General features: G+C 38.1%; 1 protein-coding gene across 19 annotated transcripts in view; it reads right to left on the reverse strand.

Annotated features, from left to right (window-relative positions):
• Positions 1-27,735, reverse strand: part of EPB41L1 (erythrocyte membrane protein band 4.1 like 1) — a 199,289-nt gene that overhangs the window by 20,625 nt on the left and 150,929 nt on the right. For all 19 annotated transcript variants that reach the window (XM_032217425.1, XM_032217421.1, XM_032217411.1 and 16 more), the window contains 10 exons: positions 24,562-24,666; positions 24,421-24,463; positions 22,618-22,693; positions 21,300-21,518; positions 21,015-21,102; positions 19,333-19,485; positions 17,537-17,634; positions 13,166-13,341; positions 10,409-10,545; positions 5,849-6,040 (listed from right to left, as the gene is read on the reverse strand). In XM_032217425.1, coding sequence (XP_032073316.1) covers positions 5,849-6,040; positions 10,409-10,545; positions 13,166-13,341; positions 17,537-17,634; positions 19,333-19,485; positions 21,015-21,102; positions 21,300-21,518; positions 22,618-22,693; positions 24,421-24,463; positions 24,562-24,666 — 1,287 coding nt within the window. The remainder of the gene's footprint in view (positions 1-5,848; positions 6,041-10,408; positions 10,546-13,165; positions 13,342-17,536; positions 17,635-19,332; positions 19,486-21,014; positions 21,103-21,299; positions 21,519-22,617; positions 22,694-24,420; positions 24,464-24,561; positions 24,667-27,735) is intronic.

Raw genomic sequence — 27,735 nt, forward strand, 5'->3', positions numbered from 1 at the left:
TATTTGACAGCAGGTGAAATGACAGAGTCTTCTAGCTACTCTACATTGCTGTACTTCTGTTTAAGTCTATGCACCAAAATTTTAACCACATCTCTTATTTTTTATAACCTACTTGGATTATAAAAATGAATGAGACAATATCTATCTGGAAATGTAAGATTTAGCTTTTTTTTTGTTAATAGGACAATTCAGAAAACAGAACAGCCTTGCTGTACTGCGGTAAGGCTGTTCACTGCCTCTGCCACCAGATGTCTCAGATTTTATTTGTCTGACTACAATACCACTGTAGATATAACACCTCTGTGGTTAAGTATATGAACAACAAACTGACCAAAATGGATGTCTCCTTGAATGAAGAAAGGTCACAATATTTGTATGCTTGAACTATTCAAGTGTTTCTAAAGCATTTGTTATATTAATACTTTTGCATTTGGTAGCATTGGCCAAATTTGGAATAATGTTTTATTGTATTTCAGTTCTCTGCAGAAGAATTTTCTTTGTTGTACAGGCTTATACATATCCACAAAGAGCTGCTGTATTCTTTGAAAGATGCTGAGTATCTTTTTAAATGAAATGCACATACCACAGCTTTTAATTGTGTCCAGAGATACTGTATATCTAAGTCAGATCATCAGTCTGGCAAAAGTTCCTCAGAAATCAGACAATATTTAATAAACCTACACTCACAACTTTTTTTCAAAGCAAACTGGTCTACCCTTGCTAAATTAGGTCTTAGTCCTATATTCCAGGGGTCTCTAACCTTAGCAACTTTAAGACTTGTGTTCAACTCTCAATTCTGGGAGTTGAACTCCACAAGTTTTAAAGTTGCCAAGGTTGGAGACCCCTGCTATATTCTATTACAATGGCCAATCAAATGCCTCTACCCAACCTGCAGGAAGGAAATGGAGGCATAAATCTCTCCTTTTGTTTCCCTTCAACTGTTATTTGGATGCATGCTGCTATCCACAATTGAAAAACTTGAAAAGCAAAAAAAGAGGTAAAGGTAATTTGCAGAGCTCACTATGGATTCTTGTACCTCCATTAACTAGGAAATGAATACAGTATCACCTTATCTTTCACTGAAGCACATTTTGGTACAGTTTTCAAATACTGGTGGACTTTCCCGAAACGCTGACATCAAAATCATTTGGAGATTTAAAGGCTGAATATAATATTTTGCAATAATTCACCATTTTTCCAGCATTCCTAGTAGTTTAGATATAGTCAGATGTTATTGTTTCAGATAAATTCTAAATGAACCCCTGATTAAATGAACTTGGTTCATCAAGTTCATCAGGTTGATTGATGAACTGCCATGAATACAAGCTTAAACAACAGTAAAAACTGCATCCTACTGATTTCAAAAGATCTGAGGCCTTCTAAGAGCTCAACCCTTAGTAAGTGTGAGTAGCATTATAGCCTACATCAGAGGTGTCAAACATGTGGCCCATCGGCTGGATGTGTCACCCACTGTCCACGCCCACGCCCAGTTTAGCGAAGGGAGGAAAAGTCGTGAAACGTCACGTGACGACGCCATGATGAGTTTGACACCCCTGGCCTATATCTACGTCTAGGAACGGAAACAAAAAGAGAAGCAGATATAGAAAAGAGAGAGAAATTGAAAGAGTGGTGATAACCTCAGGAGAAGAAACAAGGCTTTTCTGTATAAAAGATTCCATGATTAAGGCAGCTCCATGTTCAGATGACAGATCCTCTGGAGAATCCTCTTCTGACATCTATTTCAGCAGGGGAAACCCAAGACCCCCCGGGCAAAGAGATAGAAACAGAGAAAAGAGACAAGGGAGACACAGAAAAAGAAGCAGTAAATAAAGTATGGAGAATCACTCTATTTCCTGTGCATTTACTCTGAGCTAATCCTTTATCTAACTTTTTAGGAAAGGATTCTTTCTTTCAACTTCCATCTCCCCTCTGATAGCAATACAGGCTAGTCCGTGACTTACAACCCATTTTTAGTGACTATTCAAAGTTACAATGACACTGAAAAATATGACTTACAAACCAATCCTCGCACAGTCCCATAGTCATGTGATCAAAATTTGATTGCTTGGCATCCAGTATGCAATTACAATGGTGCAGCATCCTGGGGACATGTGGTAGTCATTTATGATCTTTCTAGCCAGCTTCTGGCAAGCAAAGTCAATCAGAAAAGCCAGACTTGCTTAAAGATCACATGATTGACTTAACAACTGCAGTAATTTGCTTAATAACAGTAAACAGATCGTAAAATTGGGTGTGGCTCCCTTAACAACCACCTTGCTTAACAACCTAAATTCTAGCCTCAGTTGTGGTTGTAAATTGAGGACTACCGTATTAATCATGACTCAGCTGCTGAACTCTGCTATTCCATTTTCTCTTTCTATTGGAACACTTCAAGTCTATCAGAGCTATCCAGAGTTTTCACCTTGATTTCAAACCAATATCTTTGCTCTCCTTTTTTATATGTAAGAATGCTTTCCCAATTAAAAGTTGAATTAGGGTCCATGGGACCAGCCATAATAGTTGAATTATATGTCTGCTAAGTTCACTTTCAAAAGCACCTTGCCTGTTGATGAAAGTGTGTTTGCTTCCCAACCTTTCATTTGGAAAAATGAGTCATGAAATGAAACCTAGAGAAGTAAAAGGACTTGGACCTGCCATATTTCTTTGAGGATAAACAAAAGATCAGGCAAATGCATCAATGACTTTTGCAGCTTCCTTCACTGGTTAGGATTTTGTGCTTCCAACTTTCCTGAGTTCAAATTTAATCTATGTTTCACTGGAAGAAACCTCAACACCTTGCCCATTACTGTATTAATAGAAATTATAAAATGTTTTATGGATCTACTCATGAAGACCAAGAAATACCCAAGAACAGAGGTCATCTCCTATGGTCAAACAAAGGTCACTGGTTTATAAAATATTAATTGTTCACCAAATTAGAAGATGTTTTCATTTAAAAGCTGAGTGTTTCATAAATATGTGATTTTCTACGATGTTAGACTGCATGTTTAAGTAATGGCTGTAGAGATTATTTCCAGTTATGTTGAAGGAAACGACAGTAGAGTCTTCTTCCAGCTTTCTTACTTTAATCAGAATGTCCCATAATACAGTAAGCCTATATTATGGGATATTCTGCACCTGACTGGCTTTGGTTACAATAAAGAGAATTCTTGTAAACAGAGAAACACTACCTTCAGTATAATTGTCAAAATGATAGGGTTCATGCCAAAATCTTGAGGGCCAACTACTATGTGTTTATGATGGTATTTTATAGCGTTATAAGCATTGGAGTATTTTTCTAAATCAAGGTTAGGATGCAAATAAAACTAAATATATATTCCATAATAAGAAGTTTCTCAGAAATTCTTTACACTCAATTTGAGCCTTGCTGTTAAGAGATATTTTCACACATAGCTATCCAAGATGTGTCGGCAAGTGAGTGCATCTACTATTAAACAAATACTGGGATTCCTTTTTTGCTTGTTTGCTTTCACTTCCTGATGCATTCCAACGATGATATGGACGGAGTGGCAACAGAGATACAGTGTTTCCCCAAAAATAGGTCCTACTCAGAAAGTAAGTCCTAGCTTGATTTTTACACATGTGCCCAATATAAGCCCTATCCCCCAAAGTAAGCCCTAATTAAGATCCCGCCCACTTCAGGATGTACATGTAAAAATTAAGCTAGGGTGGGGATGGAGGTGGGTGGAGCTGCCCTTACCTTTGGACAGTTGTAGCCAGGCCTTGCACACCTCAACCCATTTCTTCTGCAGCTGGCAAGACTTTCCTGAAGGCCTCTGTAGCCAATAACACACCTGGGATCAATCCAGAGCTCTATTATTGGCTGCAGAGGCCTTCAGGAAAGCCTTGCTGGCCTTGCCAGATTAAAAAGTTCCTAAAGGCCTCTGATAGCAAAAAAAAAAAAAAAAAAAGAGGCTGGGGAAGACACACGCAAGTGAGGTGAGTCAGTGGATGACATCCCCTTCCCCGAAAATAAGCCTGGTGCCTTATAAGACAGTGTCTTATTTTCAGGGAAACATGGGCACGTTTTTAAGAATCTGTTTAGTGGCAAAGGACTACCTTTAAGTAATCGGATCAACTCATAATAACAATGTAAATTACTTTTCCTGGCACCAATTTCTGTATAACAACACATGAATATAATTTAAAATTTTCCCATGCAAAAGATAATGAAACTTGGCTTTCAAAACAGTTCATTTAAAAAAAAATTAGTTTTAACAGGATTCAGTCTTTTTACTCACTGCTTTATGGATGCTCAACTATCTTGGAGAAAGCTGCATACAACAGCTTTCTATACAAGGATACTTATATTTCTTACAATGACTCACTGTGGGAAACTATTTGAAAAAGTGTTCGCCTTATGCATTATTCTAACCTCATAGTCCAATTGCTATGATTCACATGGTAAATGGCTTTCATATTTAAGGAAGTCTAATAATATCCATGTATCTCTAATATGTAAGCCTAGGATCATTTATATTTTCTAACTTATACATGTCATTTTCATTTGTGATATGGGCTTATTAATTGTATTACCAAAATTTAATTTTATATGGCTGCTTTATTCATTATTTTGCCTTTCAATTAAACCCTTGCCTGCAAGGTCTTAAATTATTTTTAAAATCTTTTATTGAGATTGTATAATCCCTAAAATAGGCATTAAATAGTAGATTGATATTATCTATATGTCAGGTAAGGGATGCAGACATACAAACTTTGATTTATGAATATACATGTATATTCCTAGGACCTTCTATCTGTTTGCCTTTAAGGAAAAGAATCATGAGGTAAATCATTATAATGCCCAAATTGAAATGCTATTTGCCTTCTTTATTAGAAGATCAGACCAGGATAGTTAAGAGTTGAACACAAGCATCTGATCAAAGCTTGGCAATCTTCAAGCCATTATTGTAATGCATAGCTTTATTTTCTCTAGTTCAATATGAATATTCATATTAAAGCCAATATTAGAGAAATGTTCATAACATCATAATTACTGGAATAAATAAGAAAGGATCTTGTAGAGACAGCAGAGGGGATACAGAAAAAAAAATTCCTTGTCAAAATATTATGGAATGTTTACTTAAATCTGACAATATTACAATTTTAAAGCAGCAGAAGACAGAGCACTTGCAAAGTAAATAATGAAGATATGTAACGCAGCACAGTTTGATAGTACAGACAGGAGAAAAGCAAAAACATTAAGAGCCACTTTCTCCAATATCATTTTTCTCAGATGTGTGCACTATAACCAGAGGTGGTATTCAGCTGGTTTGTACCGGTTCTGTCGTACCAGTAGTGGAAATTTTGAGTAGTTTGGAGAACCAGCAAATGCCACCTCTGGTTGGCCTCGCCCTTGCGCTCCCACTGTTCCCGGTCCTATATTTCTTTGTTTTTTAGCTCAGCTGATTCGTGCAGCAGAGCAGGTTGCCATGCCTCAGCTGAGATAAAAAGCAGCTCAGCTCACCAGCGCTGACAGTGGGTGGTCTTTGAATGCTACACGCGTGCAGGAACCACACGCTAGATGCACGCGCGTGCAAAGCAAGTGTGCACACGCAAAATGCTCTCTCATAGAACAGGTAGGAAAAGATTTGGACTCCCCCACTGACTATAACCCACATGCTATCTGGAAATAATGGCAGCTCTATTTTCAATACATTTGGAAGGCAGGAAATTGTGGAAGACAGTAGTAAGGATGGTTCTATCAGGCCACTAGTTAAGATTAATTCTTCTACATGGCAGAAGAATCAAGTATATAAATAGCAAAATAGCATAACCCCAATATGCATAATGAATAACTTTATATCAAGAATAACAACAAACAAACCTCATTGGCCTTCTCAGGGGTCCCTTTTGGCGTCTCATCTTCATGTTTGGGTGAAGAAGAAGCAGGCGAAGAAGGCAGCCTTCTATCCCGGTCTCTGTGCACAAGCTTGCTATTGGGTTCCTTCAAGGTCCGTTTCAACTCATTAATGCTGGCCTGGTGCTTTAGCAAAACATCTTCCGGTTTGTCTAAAAACTTTTGGATGGAGAGGGGAAGGTAACTACTACGGTGAGGGTTAGAGGAAGGAGCATGAGTGGAGTGAGATGATTGTCAGATGGGAGCTTCAGAGTGATTAGAATTGGAGGCTTCATTGCCTAGAAAGTGAAGTCCCCGCATAATAGACAATGTAAATCATTCAGCCAATTTCAGGACTAGGCATCCAAATGGGTTTCAGTTCCCATCCTCCCTTGGCCAAGGAGAGATGGAGTTCACTAAGGTTATTATCTAATCGATTGGGAAGTAAGAAGATTGGAGAAGACTGGCTTAGAAAGATCAAACTATTGAAATAGAATCTTATCCTTTTGATTGTTCAGGATCAAAAAGCTGTCTCTTAAGAGTTACAGAGGCTTCCATTATTCTTTCTTATCTAAAGACATAAGATTCTAGAGTACCTAGTCAGGATTCCATAATTCCAGAACTAGCAACTCATGGACCAGGAAACAAACAGTGGGAAATGTGTTCTTAGGCAGTGTTCACTGTCTCCTATAGTAGTTTGTACATAGCTTTCTGAAGGAATAAATTAATATTTAAATTGAGCCAAAGTAAACTGCAAAACAGGAAAAAGAGTTCCAAACATAGTATACATGTTTGCTAAGTATAAACTTGGGTTTCAGGATCAGCACTAAAAAAAACCTAATCCATTTCATATGTTTTTACTATGGCTAAGTGAAGCTTCACTTTCTTGGACAGTGTAAGCTAATTAAAAAAGAGGAAATATTCATATAATAATTCCCATCCATTATGTCTAATTCCCCTCATTCTAGAGGTGGCATTCAGCAGGTTCTGACCAGTTCTAGAGAACCGGTAGTGGAAATTTTGAGTAGTTCGGAGAACCAATAAATACCACCTCTGACTGGCCCTGCCCCCATCTATTCTCTGCCTCCCGAGTCCCAGCTGATTGGGAGGAAATGGGGATTTTGCAGTAACCTTCCCCCTAATGGGGAGGGAATGGAGATTTTACAATATCCTTCCCCTGCCACGCCCACCAAGCCATGTCACACCCACCAAGCCACACCCACAGAACCGGTAGTAAAAAAATTTGAATCCCACCACTGCTCTAGACCAAGAGAGAGGGGAACTTCACAAGAGACAAGAAACAAGAAATGCACATCTCTGAAGCAGTTTGTCAATTGCCCCTTCACATAAAGCTAATGATGTAAATAAAGACTGTACAGGGTTGCAATAAAACATGCAGAATTATTGGATGATGAGAAAATATGGAGGGAATAGCCAGCACTGAACTTCAGGCGCTTGGAGAATATTTATATGTCAGAAGTCTATGAAACAGCCAGACTAATAATGAGAAATAGACATCTAGCATAGTAAACTCAGTTTGTAAATAAGCTTCTTTATTCCGATTGTAGCTTGAATTTTGTTATTACTCAAATTTGCTAAAATGAAAATAAAAACTCTTATATGTAATTCAATGGAATTTAAACTAATTGCCAATTTTGCTATAAAAACAAATAAAAATTTCCCAAGCTTTGATCTACTTGGTGGGAGCCATCTTCAAGTCATTAACTTTGTAGAACATTATAAACATGCACATTGCTACATGGAAGATATTATGACCGGATTGGGGAGTGCTCCATTTTTCAAATAATCTAACAATTACATTCATAGCCTCATAAGAATGATCATTAAAAAGAGGAAGTGAACAATAAAAGCAACTTTTTGATGTTGCTTTGTATATCTTGGCACTTTAGGCAATGATTAAATCTAAATCCCATTTTTAGTTTTGGCTTAAAGCTTTTAACATTCTGACCTGCAATTCACTTATGTAAATTTGTGTCAAGGCTATGACTGCATCTTCAGAAAGTATCTCCTTCCTGAAAATATCAGGGTTGGGAATGGGGTGGTGGGGAGGAACAGGGATAAATGAATGCCATGAAAAAGCAAAAGAATCAGTTGGATGACAAAATAGTTATGATTTTCTAGCAAGCAAGTAGCTGAAGAACTCTAGCTTCTTGCTCACATGACAAAATGAATGGAAAATGCTGACTTAATGGGGTACAACATGCAGCTTGTGTATCAAGGGGAAGATCCCCTCATTTCCACCTTGATCTGCATCTTGCATCCCGTTAGAAAGGGCCACATGTGTATGTTGGCATTTCTTAAAAGATGAAAACTAGGAGTGCATTGATGAAAAACTAAAACATTCCAGAAAATACCTCCTGTTTGTGCCTTGGGGTGGTTTCTTGATCCGGCTGGTAGCAAAAAGAGGTGGGAGGGAGGGTAAATCAGTTAAGGGAACTCCTGTAATAGGCTACAATGTTGCCACAATTTTAATTCAGGTATCAAGAAAATGATAAATCTTTGATGCCACACACTTTCTATAAGAGGTTGTCACCATTTTTCTAGATGGAGGAAATCACTGTATGAATTGTATAGCATTGTATTAATCTATGTAGGTCTCATACCCTGCTTGATTTGTAATATGCATTTTGAATGAAATCTGCCAGCACACATACAAAAGAAGTCAGTTCTCCGTAAATGTTTTACAGAAGAGGAAGGACAGGACTTTGGCTGCTCAAGAAGACACATCTGCAAAGATTCAGCAGACATGGGCTCAATGGTGGGATTCAGCCGGTTCGGGTAAACCAGTTGTTAAATTGCTGGCTGGCCCCGCCCCTTCTTGCCCTGCCCCTTCCAGGAATCCCCATGCATCCCGTTTTTGCTCTCAGGAGACTGCAGGGAGGCTTCCTAAGCCCAAAATGAGGTATGGGGGGGGACACTCCCCATAGCCCATTTTTGCTCCCGTGTGTGTGTGTGCAGGAGGCAGAGTACTCCCTGTGACAGCTCCTGGCCATGCCCATCCAGCTGGTCATTAAGGCAGAGAACTGGTCGTTATGTTATTTGAATCCCACCACTGCATGCACATATCTGTAGATTACTTAGCAGGAGACTTATATACCGCTTCATAGGGCTTTCAGCCCTCTCTAAGCGGTTTACAGAGAGTCAGCATATTGCCCCCAACAATCTGGGTCCTCATTTTACCCACCTCGGAAGGATGGAAGGCTGAGTCAACCCTGAGCCGGTGAGATTTGAACCGCTGAACTGCTGATCTAGCAGTAGCCTGCAGTGCTGCATTTAACCACTGCGCCACCTCGGCTCAGATTCTGTTTATTTATCCCTGACATTGTCAAAAGACAAGTTTTAGGTATTGAAGCAATAGGACACTAGAAGAATCCTACTTGACAGAAAGGACAATACTGCCTTTCCCAGAAAGGCTCTTTGGAAGACACATTTGGAAGACAAACTTATCAAGTCACTGTTTCTTAATCGAAAAAGCCTCCATGATCACCACAGTATCTGCAATGGAGCAGTGCATTGTCCTTGCTTATCCTTTTGCCTACAGTGAGGAAAATCAGCAAAATTCAGCTTTAAAAGCCCAAATTGGATTCACATATTTGATAACGGGGAGACTATGCTTCTAACCACTGAGCCCTGGTGGCACAGTGGTTAGAATTACAGGCTAACTCTGCCCAGAGTCAGGAGTTCAATTCTAATGGGGCTCGAGGTGAACTCAGCCTTCTATCCTTCCAAGGTCAGTAAAATGAGGACCCAGATTGTTGGGGACAATATGGGGACTCTGTAAACTGCTCAGAAAGTGCTGTAAAGAACTAGAAAGCAGTATATGAGTCTAAGTGCTATTGCTATGCTTCTAAAACTGTTATTGACACACTGGATAAATGTTTCCTATGTCATATCATGGAATAAAAGACCAGTTTTCAGATTTCAGGATGACTGATTTCCCCAAAGAACAAGACTCCAAAGATAGCAGCAGTTTAACAATGGAAGTTACAGTTTGTCTTTGGAAATTCATACTGGAGGTTGAACAACAAGTACATGATAACTGCTAGTGGGAACTTACTTGTTATGAGACTGAGAAGTATTCTAATAAATAGGATATAGTATAGATAGAAAATATTAATAATATTACCATTGCTCGCCACAATGTTTTTGGTACCTCCTAGAAGAAAGCTAAGATGTTTACATATCAAGTGTAGAATCCAGCCTCCAAATGCAGATCAAGTATAGCATAGGTTTTGTACCAGGGATGAAATTCAGCAGGTTGTGACAGGTTCTAGAGAACCGGTGGCAGAAATGTTGAGTAATTTGAAGAACCGGCAAATACCACCTCTGGCTGCCCCCCCCCTCCCCAAATCTATTATCTGCCTCCTGAGTACCAACTGTTCGGGAGGAAATGGGGATTTTGCAGTAACTTGCCCCTGGAGTAGGGTGGGAATAGAGATTTTGCAGTATCCTTCCCCTGCCACGCCCACAAAGCCATGCCCACGTAAACAGTAGTAAAAAAAATTGAATTTCACCATTGTTTTGTACCTTTAACTCCTTGATTTTTGTTGGAGTAGTCACCTCTTCATCTTCAGATCTCGTTCTCCCCCTATACCTATCATCTTCTCTCTTGTCTGACTCTGTTCCATCGTGATTCTCACTCACTGAAGCTGGGCGGGAGAATTCTGCATAGGAGAGACGGAAAGAAAGAGAGAGGAAGAGCAGCCCTATTTTGTCCCATTGACTTTAGCTGAATACAAGAAAAGATGTTATTTCCAATGCTTTTGAATTCTCCGAAGACTAAAGATCCTGTGTTCAAGAATTCAAAAGCTCTTTTTGGGACATGCCTTAGAGGTACATAACATGCAGTGCCATAAAACCAGCTTCTAAAAGTCAATTTTTAGTTTGATTCTTGTTCTGTACTCCTTAGATTCCTTAGAAGTTAATTCCTTGATAAGCCTAAAATGCTTCTATTTATCTACTTGTTACACAGCATTTTGTATAACAATTGATTTGCACATTATTTAAATCAACCAAATGGGAGTGCTTTACATATGGTGGATAGAAGCAAGAAGTATGGCTTACTTCCTATATTTCAGACATATAAAACATCTATATGCCTTGAATTTTATGAATACTGCTGTTCTCTATAAAATAGTTCTAGACTTACAACCAAAATTGGGACCAGAATTTCAATTGCTAATGATACAGTCATTTAGTGAGTCATTATGTAACCAGACCCAATTTCATAACAATTTCACTGTAGTCACTAATCAGATAACATGGTTAAGTGAATTACATGGTCTTTAAGTGAAGCTGGCTTTCACAATTGATTTTGCTTGTTGAATGCTAGCTGTGAATATCGTAAATTGGGATCATGTGACTACAAAATGCTGCAATTGTAATAAACGCAAGCTGGTTGTACCCAAATTGCAATCATATGGCTGCAAGGGTAGTGCAACAACCATAGTTTTGAGGACTGGTTGCATGTCATTTTTGCTGTTGCAACTTTGAAGTGTCATTAAATGAACAGTTGTAAATTGAGAAATTAAGAAGAGTGTTTTGCAAAAGATGATTCCATTTATCATGAATCAGACTCGCTATTTCACACTAGTAATACTGTTTCAGATGCAATAACAAATGCTCACAATAAACACTCTTTTTTAGCCTTTAAATTGGAATACACCCATAGTTAAGTCTTTAAATCTTCTGAGGATATTGGCATCTCAACAGAAATCTGAATTCCATCTGTGGTTGATTTCTCAGTGTAAGAGAGCAATATGCAGGAGAAGATCCAATTGCTAAGAGGAGGAAACTGGTGATTCTATAAAAAGAGCTTTCAACAAGGGCTCCTTACATCTCTTTTTCATTCCTTGATAGCCCAAAAGAGATGGTGCCCCATGATGCCCATTTTTATATTGCCTACCAAGGACGATGAGGTCACTTGCATGAAGCATGGAATACACCGTTGTTAATCTACCATGGCTATACAAAAGGATAGAGGGAATGAGGCCATTTGTGGAACAGCGTCAATCTTCTCTCTGCTTTCACATTTGTTGATCTTCAAAGAAAAGAACCTGGAGTTGCTTTAGAGAATGTAATTTACAGACAGGAAACATCTTCCACTTACTTATAGAAAGTGAAGCTTTCTCTGTCCAGAAAATTGTGAATAGAATTGTATCGGTCTGGAGAAGGAGAGGGGAATGCCTTTTAGCTTCTCTCTCGAGTGCTCTTTATTGAAAGAGTTGTGAACTTCAACATCGACTACATAATGAAAAAACTATGCTGATGAGAAGTTGTATGGGAAACTGTATCTTGTAGCTGCTGTGTATCATCTCTTGCAATTGATGTCTAATCACTGTTGGCGGGCTGGTTGCCCAAAAGGGAACCCATCCATTAATCAATATCTGCATTCTTTTTCTAGCTAGAATCAAAGAGAGTGCATATGTCTAAGTGACCTAACTGTATTGGGGGTATGGAGCAAAAATCCCAAAGGAACATATTTCTAAAGCCTGGAAACTATTTGTTAACTTTCAATTGCCTCCTTGTACTGGCAAAAGAGAGCAGGTCTCAATCAGAGAATTAATTATGGATAAGCCACAGCTTGACACTGCGTTCATCTCTACAAGAAAAGCAACACCCTAGAATTGCTACCACATTTTCCTTTATGTAAAATGTAATTTACTATTGCCTCTTAGACTTATGTTAGAGTCAAGCAACCTATTAGTCCAGTCAATAATAAAATAAAACATCCACATCTGCTTATTCCAGGCCCTTGTGAAGGGCTCAATAGGTGGCCAAAATGCCAAATCCAGTCTGAACATCTGCGAGAATAATTCATGCATTCAGATTCATACAATCATTTGCTCTGCTTCACTAGCAATAATGTCAACAATATAAATTGAACTAAATAAATAAAACAATAGGGAATTGTTTGGCCACTTCCTTCTTCCCAAATACTTTTCTAGCATTCCAGTCTAGCTTACAGTCTTAGAATTTCTTACAAAAATTCCCATCCAAGTACCAAGCAGGTTCAATCTTCCTTGGCAAAAAATAAGCCAAAATCTACTAGGTAATGCCTTTTACAATCCATTCATGCTTTACTTATAGATCAACTGGAAGAATCCTTCTGTGGCCCTCTGGAAAAAATGTTCAACATCTCACAGCAAAAAGAAATAATAATGTGATACTCATCCCTCCACCCACCCACCCCCAAAACATGGTTCCATTCTTTGAACAAAGCCTTCCCATACCCACCAGGGAACCAATCTCCCTCCCCCTCCCCCTCCCCAATTTGGGGCATACCTCCATCGAGGCTGCGAGACATGGTGTACCGTTTGCTGGAGGAGCGTTCAAAGTAAGGGGCAGGACGATCAATCAAAGCGCTGGCTTGCCGAGTTTGAGCCTGTGTTCGCCCACTGTAGCGGAATTTGGAGCCCATTACTAGGAAACCTTTTGGAGGAGGCTCGGGTGACACCAGCCTGCAGAAAGAAAACTGTAATGGGTAAAGATCCCTAACTTTTGAAGTTGTAAAATAGGTTTGAAATTTTCAGAGTGTGCTATAGATGGTCTCACCAGATGGTTCCCATGAGGAAGGGCTTGCCTGTGGACTCATGGCTACAAAAATGGAATGGAATGGAATAGAATAGAATATGGAAGGGACCTTAGAGATCTTCTATTCCAGCCCCCTGTTCAAGCAGGAGAACCTATACCATTTCAGATAAGTGACTGTCTAGTCTCTTCTTAAAAATCTCCAGTTCCTATTCAATCACAAACACTCATTTTCCAGAAGACAAGCTGAGGCTCTGAAGGAATATGCAAAATATCTCCTATGTTTCCTTACTACTTCCTTCATGGAAGCCCTTTACTTCCTAAAAAGAATTGATTGCAGTACTGCTTTCTTCTTTTCTGAGTGGGTTCACAGATTTCAACAGTAGTGCAAATCTAGGTACCTACTGTTTTGATTACCTAACAGATATTATAAAGCACAGGACAATGGCAATTAACTTTGAAGCATGGTAATATGCCATTTATATAAATCATAATTTTAAATAATCAAGAAGGGGAAAAGGAAAGGCAGAACACCAGATGGGATTGAGAGGTGCCATTGGTATACCAGGTCTACGCACATTAGATTGGGAACTCATTAAGCCAATGCAAAGATCACCATTGCTATGTTCCATTTTGGAATGCTATTTTATTCAGCATTGGGTTAAATAATTGCAAGTGGTTTTTTTTTCCATACAAGTGCCATTAAATGAAATATATATATTAGAGCCAATCCTCCTAAAATAATTCAATATTCTCAATGACATAAATAAGTTCTATCATAATAGTGATTTTTAGGGACAACATTTTTAATGTAGCATTTGGAGTTTCCAATTAGTTTTTGAAGCCACAATTTTAATGTATCTCTCATTCTGCCTTGCAAAGATTTGAGCCCCTTTAAACAGACTGAGATGATAGACATCTACTTTGTGTTCCAAAATGCAGGAAAGAGAAACATTGCTTTTAAATGTTCCAGGAACTTGGGACAAAAAAGCTGCAAAATTTTCCTGTAGCAGTTGCTCAGTAAATCAGACTCTCTACCTAAAGACTAAACTTTTATGCGAGGAGTTATCTAGCTTTTCCTTTTTTCTTCTTTTCATAATAATTTTATTAAAATTGACAATAGAAAGGTAAAAGATTAATACAAACTAAGAAAAATATAAAAAATAAAGAAAGAGCAGAGATAGAAAAAGCAAAAAGAATACATATATAAGACAATTCCCCACTTCCTCCAAACAAGCCTTCAAATACATCCTTTTTATAAACATTACTAAGAAATAAAGCAAAAGAAATATATCCCCATATATAAACAGAATCCTGACCAATTTTTTTTTTTGCATTTATAGCTACCAGGAACCACAACACATATATTTTAATCCTGGTCAAATAAGTTCACTTTATATTCTTTTTGTTTACTTTTTAAAGGTTGGTCTTTAATCCCATCAAATAAAGTTCTGCAAGTTGATTTCCTATCATTTTCTCTTCGTTTTCTTTCCTTTCCAGCTTCAGCAATGTAGCGTCTTTGTAAATCCAAAATAAGAAAAGCTTTTCAAATCATTCTTCTGATTTATTATTTGTATGTCCCCTTTAGTTATTAATACAATGACTGTTTCAAATGTATATTTATCATGGTATCCTTTGCCATACCACTCTTGTAGTCTGGCACTTTTATACCCATTTTCATATCCATGTTGAAATTAGTCTGTTTTACCTAGCAAAATCTGTTCCTCTTTTATAGCCTCTGTTATATCCATTTTTATAACATCAAACAATATTGCAAGTAAATTGTGAGTAGATTGTTCCCAAGCAGCCTTAATTTCTTCCATAGTCAAATAATATTGCTTTACTGAATTTAATGGGCATCTTCTCTTTTAATTGTGATCTTTAGTTCTTTCTGGTTCCCTCAAGTCAATCTTCAAAGTGCCCTATCATATGTTTATTTTCCAATCAACAAAACTTTCTCACAGGAGAATTTCTTACAATTGATTTTAAAATCTTATCATATTCTTTTATAAAATGTTAAACATCTCATAGGAAATAATCCTTCAAATCCATTTAGTCCTTTAACTTGCCAAAATCAACATTCTCATCCCTTTTTGCTGTTGTTCAAAAGTTAGTTTTTCTTTTTAATCCTTAAAGCTACATAAAATTTCCTTCATCTAGAGTAGAAGGAAACTCTCCTGGCACTATGAATATTTTTCTCACAGGTTCTTAAGAATCAGAAAATCATTAGTAATCAACTTTCTAGAGTATTCCTAGAGCAGTTCTGCCCCCTAGAGGGCAGAACAAGAAGCAATGGGTAGAAACTAATCAACTAAGCAACTTAGAACTGAGGAGAAATTTCCTGACAGCTAGAGCAATTAATCAGTGGAACTTGCCTCCAGAAGTAGTGAATGCCCCAACACGGGAAGTCCTTAAGAAAATGTTGGATAGCCATTTGTCTGAAATGGTGTAGGGTTTCCTGCCTAGGCAGGGGGTTGGACTAGAAGACCTCCAAGGTCCCTTCCAACTCTGCTATTGTATTTATTGTATTGTATTTAAGAGAGGAAGTAGAAGAATAGTGTCCATTTGAAGGTGCAAAACCACAACTAAAGCAGGGTGATTTCTCCCCCCCCCCCCCCAAGCTCTCAAACCCTTTGGAGATCACAATTTTGCAATTTCTTTGTAGAGAGCCTCTGAATGGAGCAAAGATATAGATAATCTAGCACGCTCTATATTATAGAGATATATCTCTTGCTTTATTGTTACGTTGATGGATTCTTCTGTTTTCAAACTTTATCTTTTGCCAATTCATCAAATTGGTACAAAACATATAGGGTTTTACATTTTAGTTGCAATTGTTGCGAGAGAAATCAAGCCATTCAATTAGTAAACATAATTATTGTCTAAGTTATACATTTGACCACCAGCATGCTAAACAACTCTATGAGCCACACAAAACAAATACAATATATGTAATCTTTCTAAAGTAACAAACTGGACTTAGTTCAATAAAGGGTGCTTTGAAAACAAATAGTTTATATTCATTCTCCCAAATGCTCTCTCCTTTTCTTTCCTAGAAAGGGATTTGGAACAAAGGTCACGTTTGCACATAGGTCTCATTTGAACCCATTGTACTGGTTGTGTATGCTGACATCTGCTGACCAAGCTCTTTGGGGGAAGATAATTTATATTTCTAAAAATATATCCACTGTTGTAGCCTGTGCTAATATGAGAGCATCTGCTTTCAAACATCTGTTATTTTATCAACACAAATATGGAGTTTGTATAAAGCTGTGAAGGAAGTTTTAAAAATTAGATTCAAAATCTTAAAACTACTCTATACACCAAGCAGGAACATCACACCATGCAATAAAGATTATGTGCCATCAGATTGTTTTCAACTCCTAGTGGCCTCATAGATGCCATTTAAAAAGTACAGAGTCTCCTTCAAAGATATAGCCATGCAGGGTTTCCTTTTCCTTTTTAGCAAAAACATAGAAATGGTTTATCATTAACTTCTTCTAGGATGTTTTTGCAACTTCCCAGTCTAGGCAACAGCCCTGCTATTCACTGAAGATCTTTCATCTTGTCTGATCTGATCCTGCTTAATTCCTGAACCAAGTTAATGCCAACCAGATATTACCACCTGCTGAAACAGAATAACTGAGCTGAAAAGTAAAAGATGTAATTTTATAGGACAGACAGGGCTGTACATCTGTCAGATATAAATGAGTTGGATATAAATAAGTTGAATATAAATGAGTTGGATGACTCTTATTTCTTTGCCACATTGCTCTTGAAATAACTAAGTTTAATTCTTGGCTAGGAGAACATTATCAAGTTCAAATCTAGTCCAATTATGCAGTCATTTGTTTGCAGTTCCCATAATGTCTCTATATGTTTGCTGCCAAATTATAACACTGATAAAATGGAAAAAAAATACTGAATATGTTGCAATGTGTCTGGTTAAAAATTTTCTTGGTGGGAATGTTTATCTGTGTAAAGGAACTCAAAGGAGCTTGCATGGGGATCTAATACAGGGATGTCGAGGAAAGGATCTGAAGTTCCACACTCACATTTCTCAATCTCATTTGTAACATTTCACTACAGACTCTCAAACTCTTTCTTAATTTTCCTATTTCTCACCTGAAAAAAGTGTGATGTTCAATGCAAACCTTCCAGAGTCTCTTAGCTGAGCGATGGTTGGGCAGCTTGAAACCAATGGTACTCTCAAACTGCTCATACTGTAAACACAGGGGAAGTGGGGGGGGGGACAAAAATGAGAATCATCAGTCAACTACAAACTGTACCACCAGGAATATCATGAGGCTCTCTGTGCTTCTCCACATGCACACCTGTGTCCATGTGCTTTTTTCTTGTACCCAAAATGGGAAGAAAGCATGTCATTATCTAAATCATTTTCCCAAATGCAGTACGTTCCCAACACCTTTTCAGAGAATTGGGCAAATTTGCTGTCAAAACAATAGCAATTGATTGCGGTAGAGGCTGCAGAACCCAGCAAACAGTGGAATCAAGGAGAGTGACAACAGCAAGTAAACAGGATGCAGAGAAAAAGTAAAATGATCAATAAAGTTGTCTAGTTCTCCCAGTGGTAGACAAATAAAATAAAGACAGAGCTCTTGAGGACTTCACAACTCTTCTCAGGTCCTTATTTTCCTTTGAGTAGAAGAAACAAGCCTGTCACAAATTTAATGGCCCAACACTGTAAAAAAAGTGGCTTCACGAATGAAAGGTGGCTTCCTTTAAGTCCCCAAAGGACAGCAGGCTGATCAGTTTGTCTTTCGGTTTAGGATTCTTCTTCCTCCCTACAATTCTTTAGGTTCTTTTGCTTCCTGGGGAATGGAGTCTTGTACATGACAAGGTTTATAAATAATCATATAACGGACCTAATTTCTTGCAAACTACTGACAAGCACTTCTCCAATGGGAATATCAATCTCAAGGAAGATCCACTGGCTATTCCCACCAGTCCAAAAGCCATTATTTGCTAGGCATTCAATCTTCCTGGCAGTCACCATGGAAATAGTTGTGGAGGCAGAGAGGAAGCTCAGCAACTGAATGAGAAGAGCAGTTCAACTGCAGGCCAATCAGAGCCTGGAGGTAGGTGCTGCTTCCAGATGAACCAGAATGTTTGCTGGAGAAGGGACAGGAAGGTTTCACTGTGTTTTCCAGTAGAAATTCTCATTTCCTTATGCTCACCGTAATCAGGCTTTAGCTTGCATTAGTAGCAGGCTGTTACTGAGATAGAGGCTCCCTTGGAAGGATTTACTCTCTAAAAAAGTGAGCATCTCAGCACCAGGATAATGTGTAGATGAGCTCACTGAAATACAGACAACATGATGTAGTTCTAATCTACATATGATCACTTGTTACTACTTTTTTTGAGGTTAATTGCTCCTGCCCAATATAAAGTAAATCACAAAAACTGGAGTGGTGGGCATTATTCCATTATGCCAAACACAACTGACACAAGAACCTTTCCTTCATAAATGAAAATCTTCATAATGAATTCAAAAGGAAGGGAAGGAAGCGCTCCTCAGCCTCTACCAGGAAAGTAGATATCACGAGAAGAAAAAGAATGTAGAGCAACTTTTATAGTATTTTTTTCCTCCTATGTTTGGAATAAATTAAGAAAAAAGAAAATATTTTATCCTGAGATGCGTCCATATGCAGAAAGGCAACAGGTAGATTATATTTTCATTCTACTCTACACTTAAAAAAAGCAGAGGCATAAGCAGTGGCACCCAAAATGAATGATTTCCTATTAAGCCAATCTGAAATCCGCTGACACAGCTGATTAAAAAAATCATTCAGATGATCAACAGGATTTGTTTTTGATTTAGTATAAAATACTAAACATGTCCTCTCTTTCCTTTATTCGCTCTCTTTTTAATTTTTCTTCTTCTTTGTGGAAATGCTTACCTCGCCAGGTCGAATTTTAATGTAGAAGTTACTTCTTTTGTATGAAATCTTGAGGATCTTGGGCCAGGCAAAACGGTTTATTCTCAGCCTGTCCCTATATATGAGAAGGCCATTGGCACAAACACCCAGCATGATGTCAATGCCTTCTGAATCCTGGGCAAAAGAGGAAAACATTAATACATAGACATCTTCCAGTACAAAGCATTTTTAAACAGGCAAGAAACCAAGGTTAATACATCTAAGGGGCAAAGACAAATCAGCACATTTCCCACTTAAATACCAAGCGGGCCACTGTTTACCTCCCGCCTAAGGTAGGATTATCATATATTAAAAACTAGAGGAAGAAAATACTAGCTGGTCCTTAAAAGTTTGAGAGCTATGGATTTTACCAAGACCACCAGGAAAAAAGTATCAGGGATACCTTATCTTTCCTTGGAACGGGGCATTAAACTGATTGACATACATTTTTTTATCATTTCAAATGCTTGAAGCTTTATGTGGCTGCTTCTATTAATTTCCAGACATAGCTGCACAGTTCCACTAAGTACAATGCTCTACTAAAGCAGCTTTCCCACCATGGGTCTTTTTTCCAACTGTGTATAAATCTCTTAAGTTTATAACCATCCATGGAGGAACAAGGAAAGGATATATAGGTTTTAGAACCTGGTCTTTTATTAATATTACAAAACAATTTTCTTGGGCTAGGAAAAATCAAGAGCTCATGGCACAAGTCCATCAACCGTTACAGCTCCTGACCTATAATACTGGAGGTATTTTGGCTTGTGTCTTGATCCTACAGATAGCATTCAATGAATTCTGGGCAAGGGCAATTAAAACTGTTGCAGAATGTTAACAGACGCACATTCACAATTGTGAATTTTCTCTTTTAGTAGCTTCTCCATTTCTTATAACATGAAGAGTGTTTGTTAGATAACATTTTGATGAACATTTTGTGCTTCAACTCTTCTGCTACTTTTGTAGTTTAACTCCATTAAAAAATAAAAAGTCATCCAACAATCATTGTGCTAAAATAACAGTGTGGAGGACAGGCTTTATATTATTTCAATAATTATATGTGCTGTCGGTCACTAATGGGAAATGGCTTCAAAATTAACTTATTTGTTGCAGAGCAAAAAATAAGGGAACAATGCAATTACTAATACAGAAAGGAAAGAAAAAAAATCTAAGGAACTTGAGAGGGCAGGAAGTATAAAATATGCAAAAAAATAAATGAGATTCCATAATGGGGCTTTTTCAAATAAAGTATATGTTTCTAGGTTTCTCTTTAAATCTTGCGTAATTTCCCTCCCCCTTTTTTCAGTCCATTCTTACTGAAAATATTCCACAGCATGGTTGCAAAATACCACAACCTTTTAAAAACTCATTTGAATTTAAATTTCATTTTCTAAATGTTTGTCCCTAGATATCAACATAGCTATCCCTATGATAGCAACCATACAATTTAATTATAAATGAACCAATGTCCTCTACAGAATTTGTCAGAAGACAAAATAACATTTTATGCTTAAACACAATTATCTGAAATGAAAGAACGTATAGGTATAAGTGGATGCTACATAGGTTAAGCAAGTTTTTAAAAGGAGTGAATATTGTCTCAGAATAATCCAGGTTTTTTTTTTCACTTGTATGCCCTCAAAACTCCAACTTTTCACTAAGAATACCTTAGCATGATGCAAGTCAACTCCATACATTGAAAGTTTCTTGGCATTCTCCAGGAAGTGAATCTCTGCCTCGCCAGGTGTCATGCCCCTTTAGAAGAAAAATAAGACAGAAACCGAAGCAATTTAAAAAAAAAAGAAAATTATACAGAGTTTGATGAGCAAAAGGCTGACATGTGTTTAAAAGACTTTTTAATGACAAATATAGGAAAATATAGGTTATGCAAATCTTTCCAAACTTATTTGCTCTTGATATAAGCAGTAGTAGGGGGAAAAAACCTTATTCACCGGTAAGTCTTATGTAGCTCCATAATACGCTCTTCCAATTCTCTGGTCTGATTTGGAGCAAAACGTAGTTCACCAACATAATTGCCAACATGTTCTTCAGTATCATAATCCCCCAGTTCAGCTTGTACAGCATAGGAACCTAACAGTGCGTGTGTTACAAAAGAACATGGTAGACGTCCGCTGATAATATCTGCTCGAAGTTGCAGGCACAAGTAATACCTAAGGAGAGGTAGAGGTCATAAAGTTGAAATGTCCATGTAAAAAACACAGGCAGCTAAGGGATGATCATGTTTCCAGACAAGCCTGTTTAACTAGTAATCCACCATTAATTACAGCATGTCCATTTTACACAACAGTCGTCTGGGGAATCTGATAATCTCAGCAATCGGAATTTTGAATTTTAATAACTTAAACTTGGGAATCTGCTTGAAGTGAGAGGGATAGCCAACAAAGCTCACCAGAAAATTGATGAACATCCAGTTTTAATTAATCTCATGTGACTAAAAAAACTGTACCATTTAAGTAAGGCTACAATACTTGAGTGATGGATTATTAACCTTCAACAAGGAAATACACAGAATTAATGCTACAATGAAGGCTTTTTTGCAAAACAAGTTACCTTCATTTGGCAGTCAAATAGGAAACAGCACCAAGGTCTCTGATCCAAACTTTCCCTCCCCTTCAATGCCAAGAATGCAAATGATTATTAGGACAAGGGGCAGAGTGGCTCCTGTGGTTAGAAGGCTAGGCTCATGGTTGGCAGGCTCGTGCTAGAGACCCTGTTGCTGCCATGGGACAGGGTGAGTTCCCATCACTCACTCCAGCTCCTGCTGATCCAGCACGTTGAAAGCAGGGGACCACATAGATGGGTACCATTTAACAGGGACATGAATGGAGTCCCCAACGGGCATTCCCTGGGCAACAGTGATGTTACCGGTTTTCAACCCTTTCAACTTGAAGTGCTTCAGTGCTCCCAACATGACTGGAGAAATATTATTAAGACCAAGTTTTTGCTTCTAGAAGAATGTTCCTTCGTTCCAATGACCAATATTAGCAGTAGGAACAACAGCCTGGGACATCGTCATGCTATTTAATTGCTCTGGAAATAGCTCTTAGAATAGTTCTGAGAGAATGAATAATGAGAGACAGGAATTTGTTTCTGAACACAAATTGACATGGCGTGTTGTGTATTTCCAGCCTTTGAGATTTCTTCCACACAGATAAAATAAACTATGACTTCATTAATGTATGAACTCAACTATTTTCCTTTTAAGAGAGTTGCATAAGAATTGGCTGAGAGAGATACATTTTTTCTTACCTTGTGATGTCCTCTGTGAGTTGGGCTGGATCTGGTGGATAAAATTTGACTGTGAAGGCAAAATTCCAGGGGCCACCTAAATAAGTGTGTGAGAGAGAGAGAGAAGGAAAGGGGAAAATATTAGAGCACATGTTTAGGTGATGCATCTTTGATTGACTCTCTCACACATGGTTTTTATTTCTTTTTTGAGTTACATCACATTTCCCTTTACTCTAAGTCTCTAAGGAAACTATACAGGACTTTAAAAAGACACACTCCTCAGAATTACTGGAGATCCTTGCTTCCCGGGATCTTAATGGCTGAGGCGAACAGCAGGTATGCTTGCCTTTTAAGGTTTGCAATAAGCAAAAGAGCCTTTGCTCTACAGAGAGACAGTGACTTTGGTGTTGCCATGGAAACAGGCTCAAATCCTCAAGAGAGCTGCTGTTGGGGAAAGACTTCCAGCAACAACTCTTCAAGACACCACATCACAAACCTATCCCATAGCCAGCTATTTTAGAAGAAGAAAATCAGTAAGAGGTATTTCACCAGCTCTTAAAATCTGAGAAACAAACCTGAGACCCTCTTGCTCACACATATCAGAGACATTATTTGCTTTACCTTTGTGAAGCAAAACTGTGCTTCAGAAAGTTTGTGTGACACAGCTGGGTCTCATGGAGATTGGAGTTGGTAGAAAAGAAATCCTGCCAATAGATTAGACAGAACATCCTTCAGATCTTTTCTATCTCTAAAGGTTACATGTGGAATTGCTAGGATACAGAGTGGTACCCATTGGAGATGGATGCAGCTTTCATTTCTGGTGAACTGGCAAAAGGAGATGGGGCTGACAAGAATTCTGCCCTTTTTTAAAATGAGATTGCTCTCAATCATCTGTGAAGAATTGATCTCTAAATGCAAAGACAGCAGGATTAGAAAATGAGAGTCAAAGACTCAAAGCTTCTCTCCTCAGGCAAAGAAAATCTAGTTTTGTTACTTATTCCAAATCTACCTGCTAGAAAATCAGTAGTAAAAATTCATGTGAAATACCTACAGAGGCCCAGAAACATCTCATTCATTTGAATAGCCTATAGTAGTATATTTCAATAGCAAGTAAAATCATTGTAGTTTTTTACAGTCTAGAGCAGGGGTGTCAAACTCATGGCCCGCAGGCCAGATGTGTCACACACTGGCCACCCCCACCCCCAGTTTAGTGAAGGGGGTGGGAGTCGTGATACATCACATGATGACGACAAGGTGAGATCGTGAGTTTGTCATCCCTGGTCTAGAGAATTTCAAATGAATGTTAATAATAATTTACACAGTGATCTTATTATGCAATGTGCTTTATATTAAGTTCTTGACTAAATATTTTTGAATGATGGCTTCCAGATTGAGAAGTTCTAAATATCCATGCTTTGAACTACTCACCACAAATCTGTTTCTTTATTTCTTTAAAACAAATTATTTGTTTGTATGGACATAAACAAGGCAGCAAAAAGTAAGAGCTATGTGAATTGCATTGACTTCTTTCCAAAGCTTATATAGCAACAGATGCAAAACAACCCACCCCCCTTTGACTGATCATGCAGTGAAGAACAGTCATACTTTCAATGCCTTTGTTAGACTTTACAAAGCTGCATAGAACCAGAGAAAGTCTTATAAGGCCCACTATTTCCTTCCCAACTTTTAGTTAATATATAAGATCTCTAGGAGCAGCTATGCTTACAAAACAATGTTTATTATATTAAGTTCTTGACTATATTTTTTTTTAATAATAGCTTCCAGATTGAGAAGTCTTAAATATCCATGCTTTGAACTACTCACTGCGAATCTGTTTCTTTATTTCTTTAGAAGGATCCAACCAATTCTGAAAAAAGTATGAGAGCACATTAAGAGGAAATCCTACATAGCCACAACATCTGAAACAGACAAACCACAAACTTTATTTGAAACAGCCCAACATACCTTCTGACTATCCGAATCACAGAACGTGAGTCCAAAATAATCCTTCTCCAACAGGTTAAGGTGCTCACAGACCAGGTCAAAGAGTACTTGACCCCGACCGTGTTTCTGAATGGACACAAACAAGGCGACAAAAATTAAAAGTTCTGTGAATTGTATTAACTTATTTCCAAAGCTTATATAGCAACAGATGCAAAACAGCCCCCCCCCACCCCTCTTGACTGATCATGGAGTGAAGAACAGTAATACTTTCTATGCCTTTGTTAGACTTCACAGAGCTGCACAGAACCAGAGAAAATTTTATAAGGCCCACTATTTTCTTCCCTACTTTAAATTAACATAAGATCTCTAGGAGCAGTTATGCTTATAAAACAATGTTTATTAAAGTGTTGCATACACATGTACAAACATGAGCATTTTAAACTTTTAAATGGATTTTTTAATTAAAAAAAACCCCAAAGTATAAATACCCTAGTGATCTTCCAAGTGGAAGGTCTGACCCTATTTAGCTTCCAAGGCCAAAGTCAAGCAAGCTCAACTGACAGCAGCTAGCCAACCTTGCCTTGTCTCAGGTAGCACTTCTACATGAATTACTACAAAATCCCAAAGATGTAGATTAAATAAGAATAAGAAAGCAGTAATGAAATATATTTATATATTTATCTGACATTGATCAAAAATATAGATCTGTAATTCCAAGATTACTTTTCTGTAACTGTCCCACTTGGAAGTCAAACTGACAAACTCTGAGGATAGTAACAACGTGACCCAAAGTTTGATCTACTAATATAATTCTATGTCATGACATGTCAGCATGTAGGCTCTGAGATTGAAAACTAACGGCTACATTATCAAGAACCAAAAGCAATTAACACTTCACAAAAACATTTCCGTTATATGAAGAAATTTCTTATTAACCTGTGGCAACCAAAGGCACTGAATCTATTTAGGCATTTAACATGGATCAAATGACTGTGAACAAGATAAACTGGTAACAAGTAATTGTTTTCCAAGCTGCCTCTTCCCATGAAGTTTGTTATGCTGCCTCATCATTGGTGTCTATTGTTCCTAAGAGGGTTGAGAGAAGAACATCAAGAATTTATGCTAAAAGTATGTACTTCCAGCAGAATCATCCAAGGCATAAAGGTCATTCTAGTTGTCCTGCTAAAGCAAGCAGACAATGATATTGGGCAGCAAAGCTATAAGAAATTGCTGAAGGAGGAGGAAGATCACTTTAGTGACAACAACAGAAGGATCATCTCATAGTGTAATGCAATGGTAAATTATTCCTGTGTTTTACCAATAAAATTGCATGGCTAGAGGGCATCATGTTACAGAGTAAGAATATAGCTTCATTTGAATTACTAATGATGTTTATGATATGGAATTGAAAGTTAAATTCTGATAGACTATTGGCACTTTTGAATAAGGTCAGTTTTGAACTTTGATGCTGGAGAAAACTCCTAGCCAAAAAACAAATTAAAGGATCAAAGACCAAATCAATCCAGTTTTCTCACTTGAGGCATAAATGACCTAAATCAAATTATGACAGTTTGGAGAAATTAGGAAGACACTTAGTACTCTTGATACTTTTGGGGGGGGAGGGGAATAGAAGAAAAGAGACAAGGATGACAGCATAAATTGAATTCATCTAACAAAGATAATAATCCATCTTGGTAGGCATCCTTATTTGGCATTTTTTTTATTAAAAAATTAATTTAAAAAAACTTATTTGGTAAATCGTGGTAAAGTAAGAATAGCAAAGCTAACCAGACCTCAACATGTATTCATCAAAGGGTAAATAACAACCAGTTTTCCCAAAAAGGTAATTAATTTTATGCATCCTTTCAGGCTCACAACTCCGGCTTTGAAGGTCTTTTAACAATCTATTCCAGGCCCTCACTCCACCCACTTCTTTTGCTTAAAGGGAACTTTCATCTCTACAACAATCAGTTCCTCTGCAGTAAGTCAAGCCTCTCTCAGAATCTCTCTGTTCAAGATGTCAGCTAAAGAGCCCGACTGCACAAGCATAGAGATCAAAGGCACAGGGAGGCTCTGATCCTTTTAACTTTCTCCCAGTCCTTCAATGTTCTGTTCTTTATTTATTTGTACAAATTGTACAAAAGCAACCTCCAATCCATATTCAACAGACTCCAATAACGTTTTTTAAACAAAATCAACAGAATATGGCACACAAAGACGGTGTTTATAACACTGAACCCTGAAAGTCCTATTTAAACAAGGCTATTGTGAGGCCTGCAGTTATATTCCTTTTTAGGATCTTTGGCCTGCCACACTCTCTCTTATCTCATTATGCTGTTTCATTAGTGTAGTAATTGGGAGGGGGAATAGAAAGGAGTAGAATTGTGGAATGTGTTGTTGTCATTCCTTCCTAGAAGCCCCAGATCATCTTTTGTCTTCGCACCTCTGCACCTGACCGGAACCAGCTGGGTGGAGATGCCAGCGTGGCCGAAGAAGATTGGACCATGTGATGGATTTATGGGTGTGGGGATAAGATCATGAACTTTCAACTGGGTGGAATCCCAGGAAGCTTTTAGAATTGGGATTCCACAGTTTGTTGCCAACATGTCTGACTTATTAAATTGGAACTTTAAGGATAATTTTGCCTTGGACTCTGATTTAATTCTGCATGATATTTGGAACACTGACAGATATGCCTCTATCTTTACTTGTCAAAGGGCTGTGGCATCTTCAGAGGTGGTATTCAGCTGGTTCGGACTGGTTCACCTGATCTGATAGTGGGAATCGTGGGTGGGCCTACTCACCTGCCCCGGTTCTATGCCATCCTACTTAGGCACGTTTTTGAGGCCAGGGCAGAGGTAGGTTCCTGCTGGTTCTCACCTCTTCAGGCGTACCGGTTCCAGAAATTTGCCATACTTGTAAAATACCCGTTCACAGAGGCGTGGCCACGCCTCCCATACCAGTACGCTCCCCTGCCCTGAAGCCCATTTTCATGGCACTTCTCAAAGAGAAGGAAGCAAAGGCGGGGCTTCTTCATAGGACCCAACGCAAGAGCAGAGTGGAAGTCCTCTCTGAAGCAGCTGGAAAAGATACATGTGGGTTGGAGGGAGGAGGAGGAATTCAAACTTCATCCTCCTGGTATTGTGCGGGGCTTTGGGCAAAGGCTGGAGGGAAGGACCCTGGCTCACTTGTGCT

This window comes from Thamnophis elegans, chromosome 5, assembly GCF_009769535.1.
Source record: "Thamnophis elegans isolate rThaEle1 chromosome 5, rThaEle1.pri, whole genome shotgun sequence".
Lineage (NCBI taxonomy): Eukaryota > Metazoa > Chordata > Lepidosauria > Squamata > Colubridae > Thamnophis > Thamnophis elegans.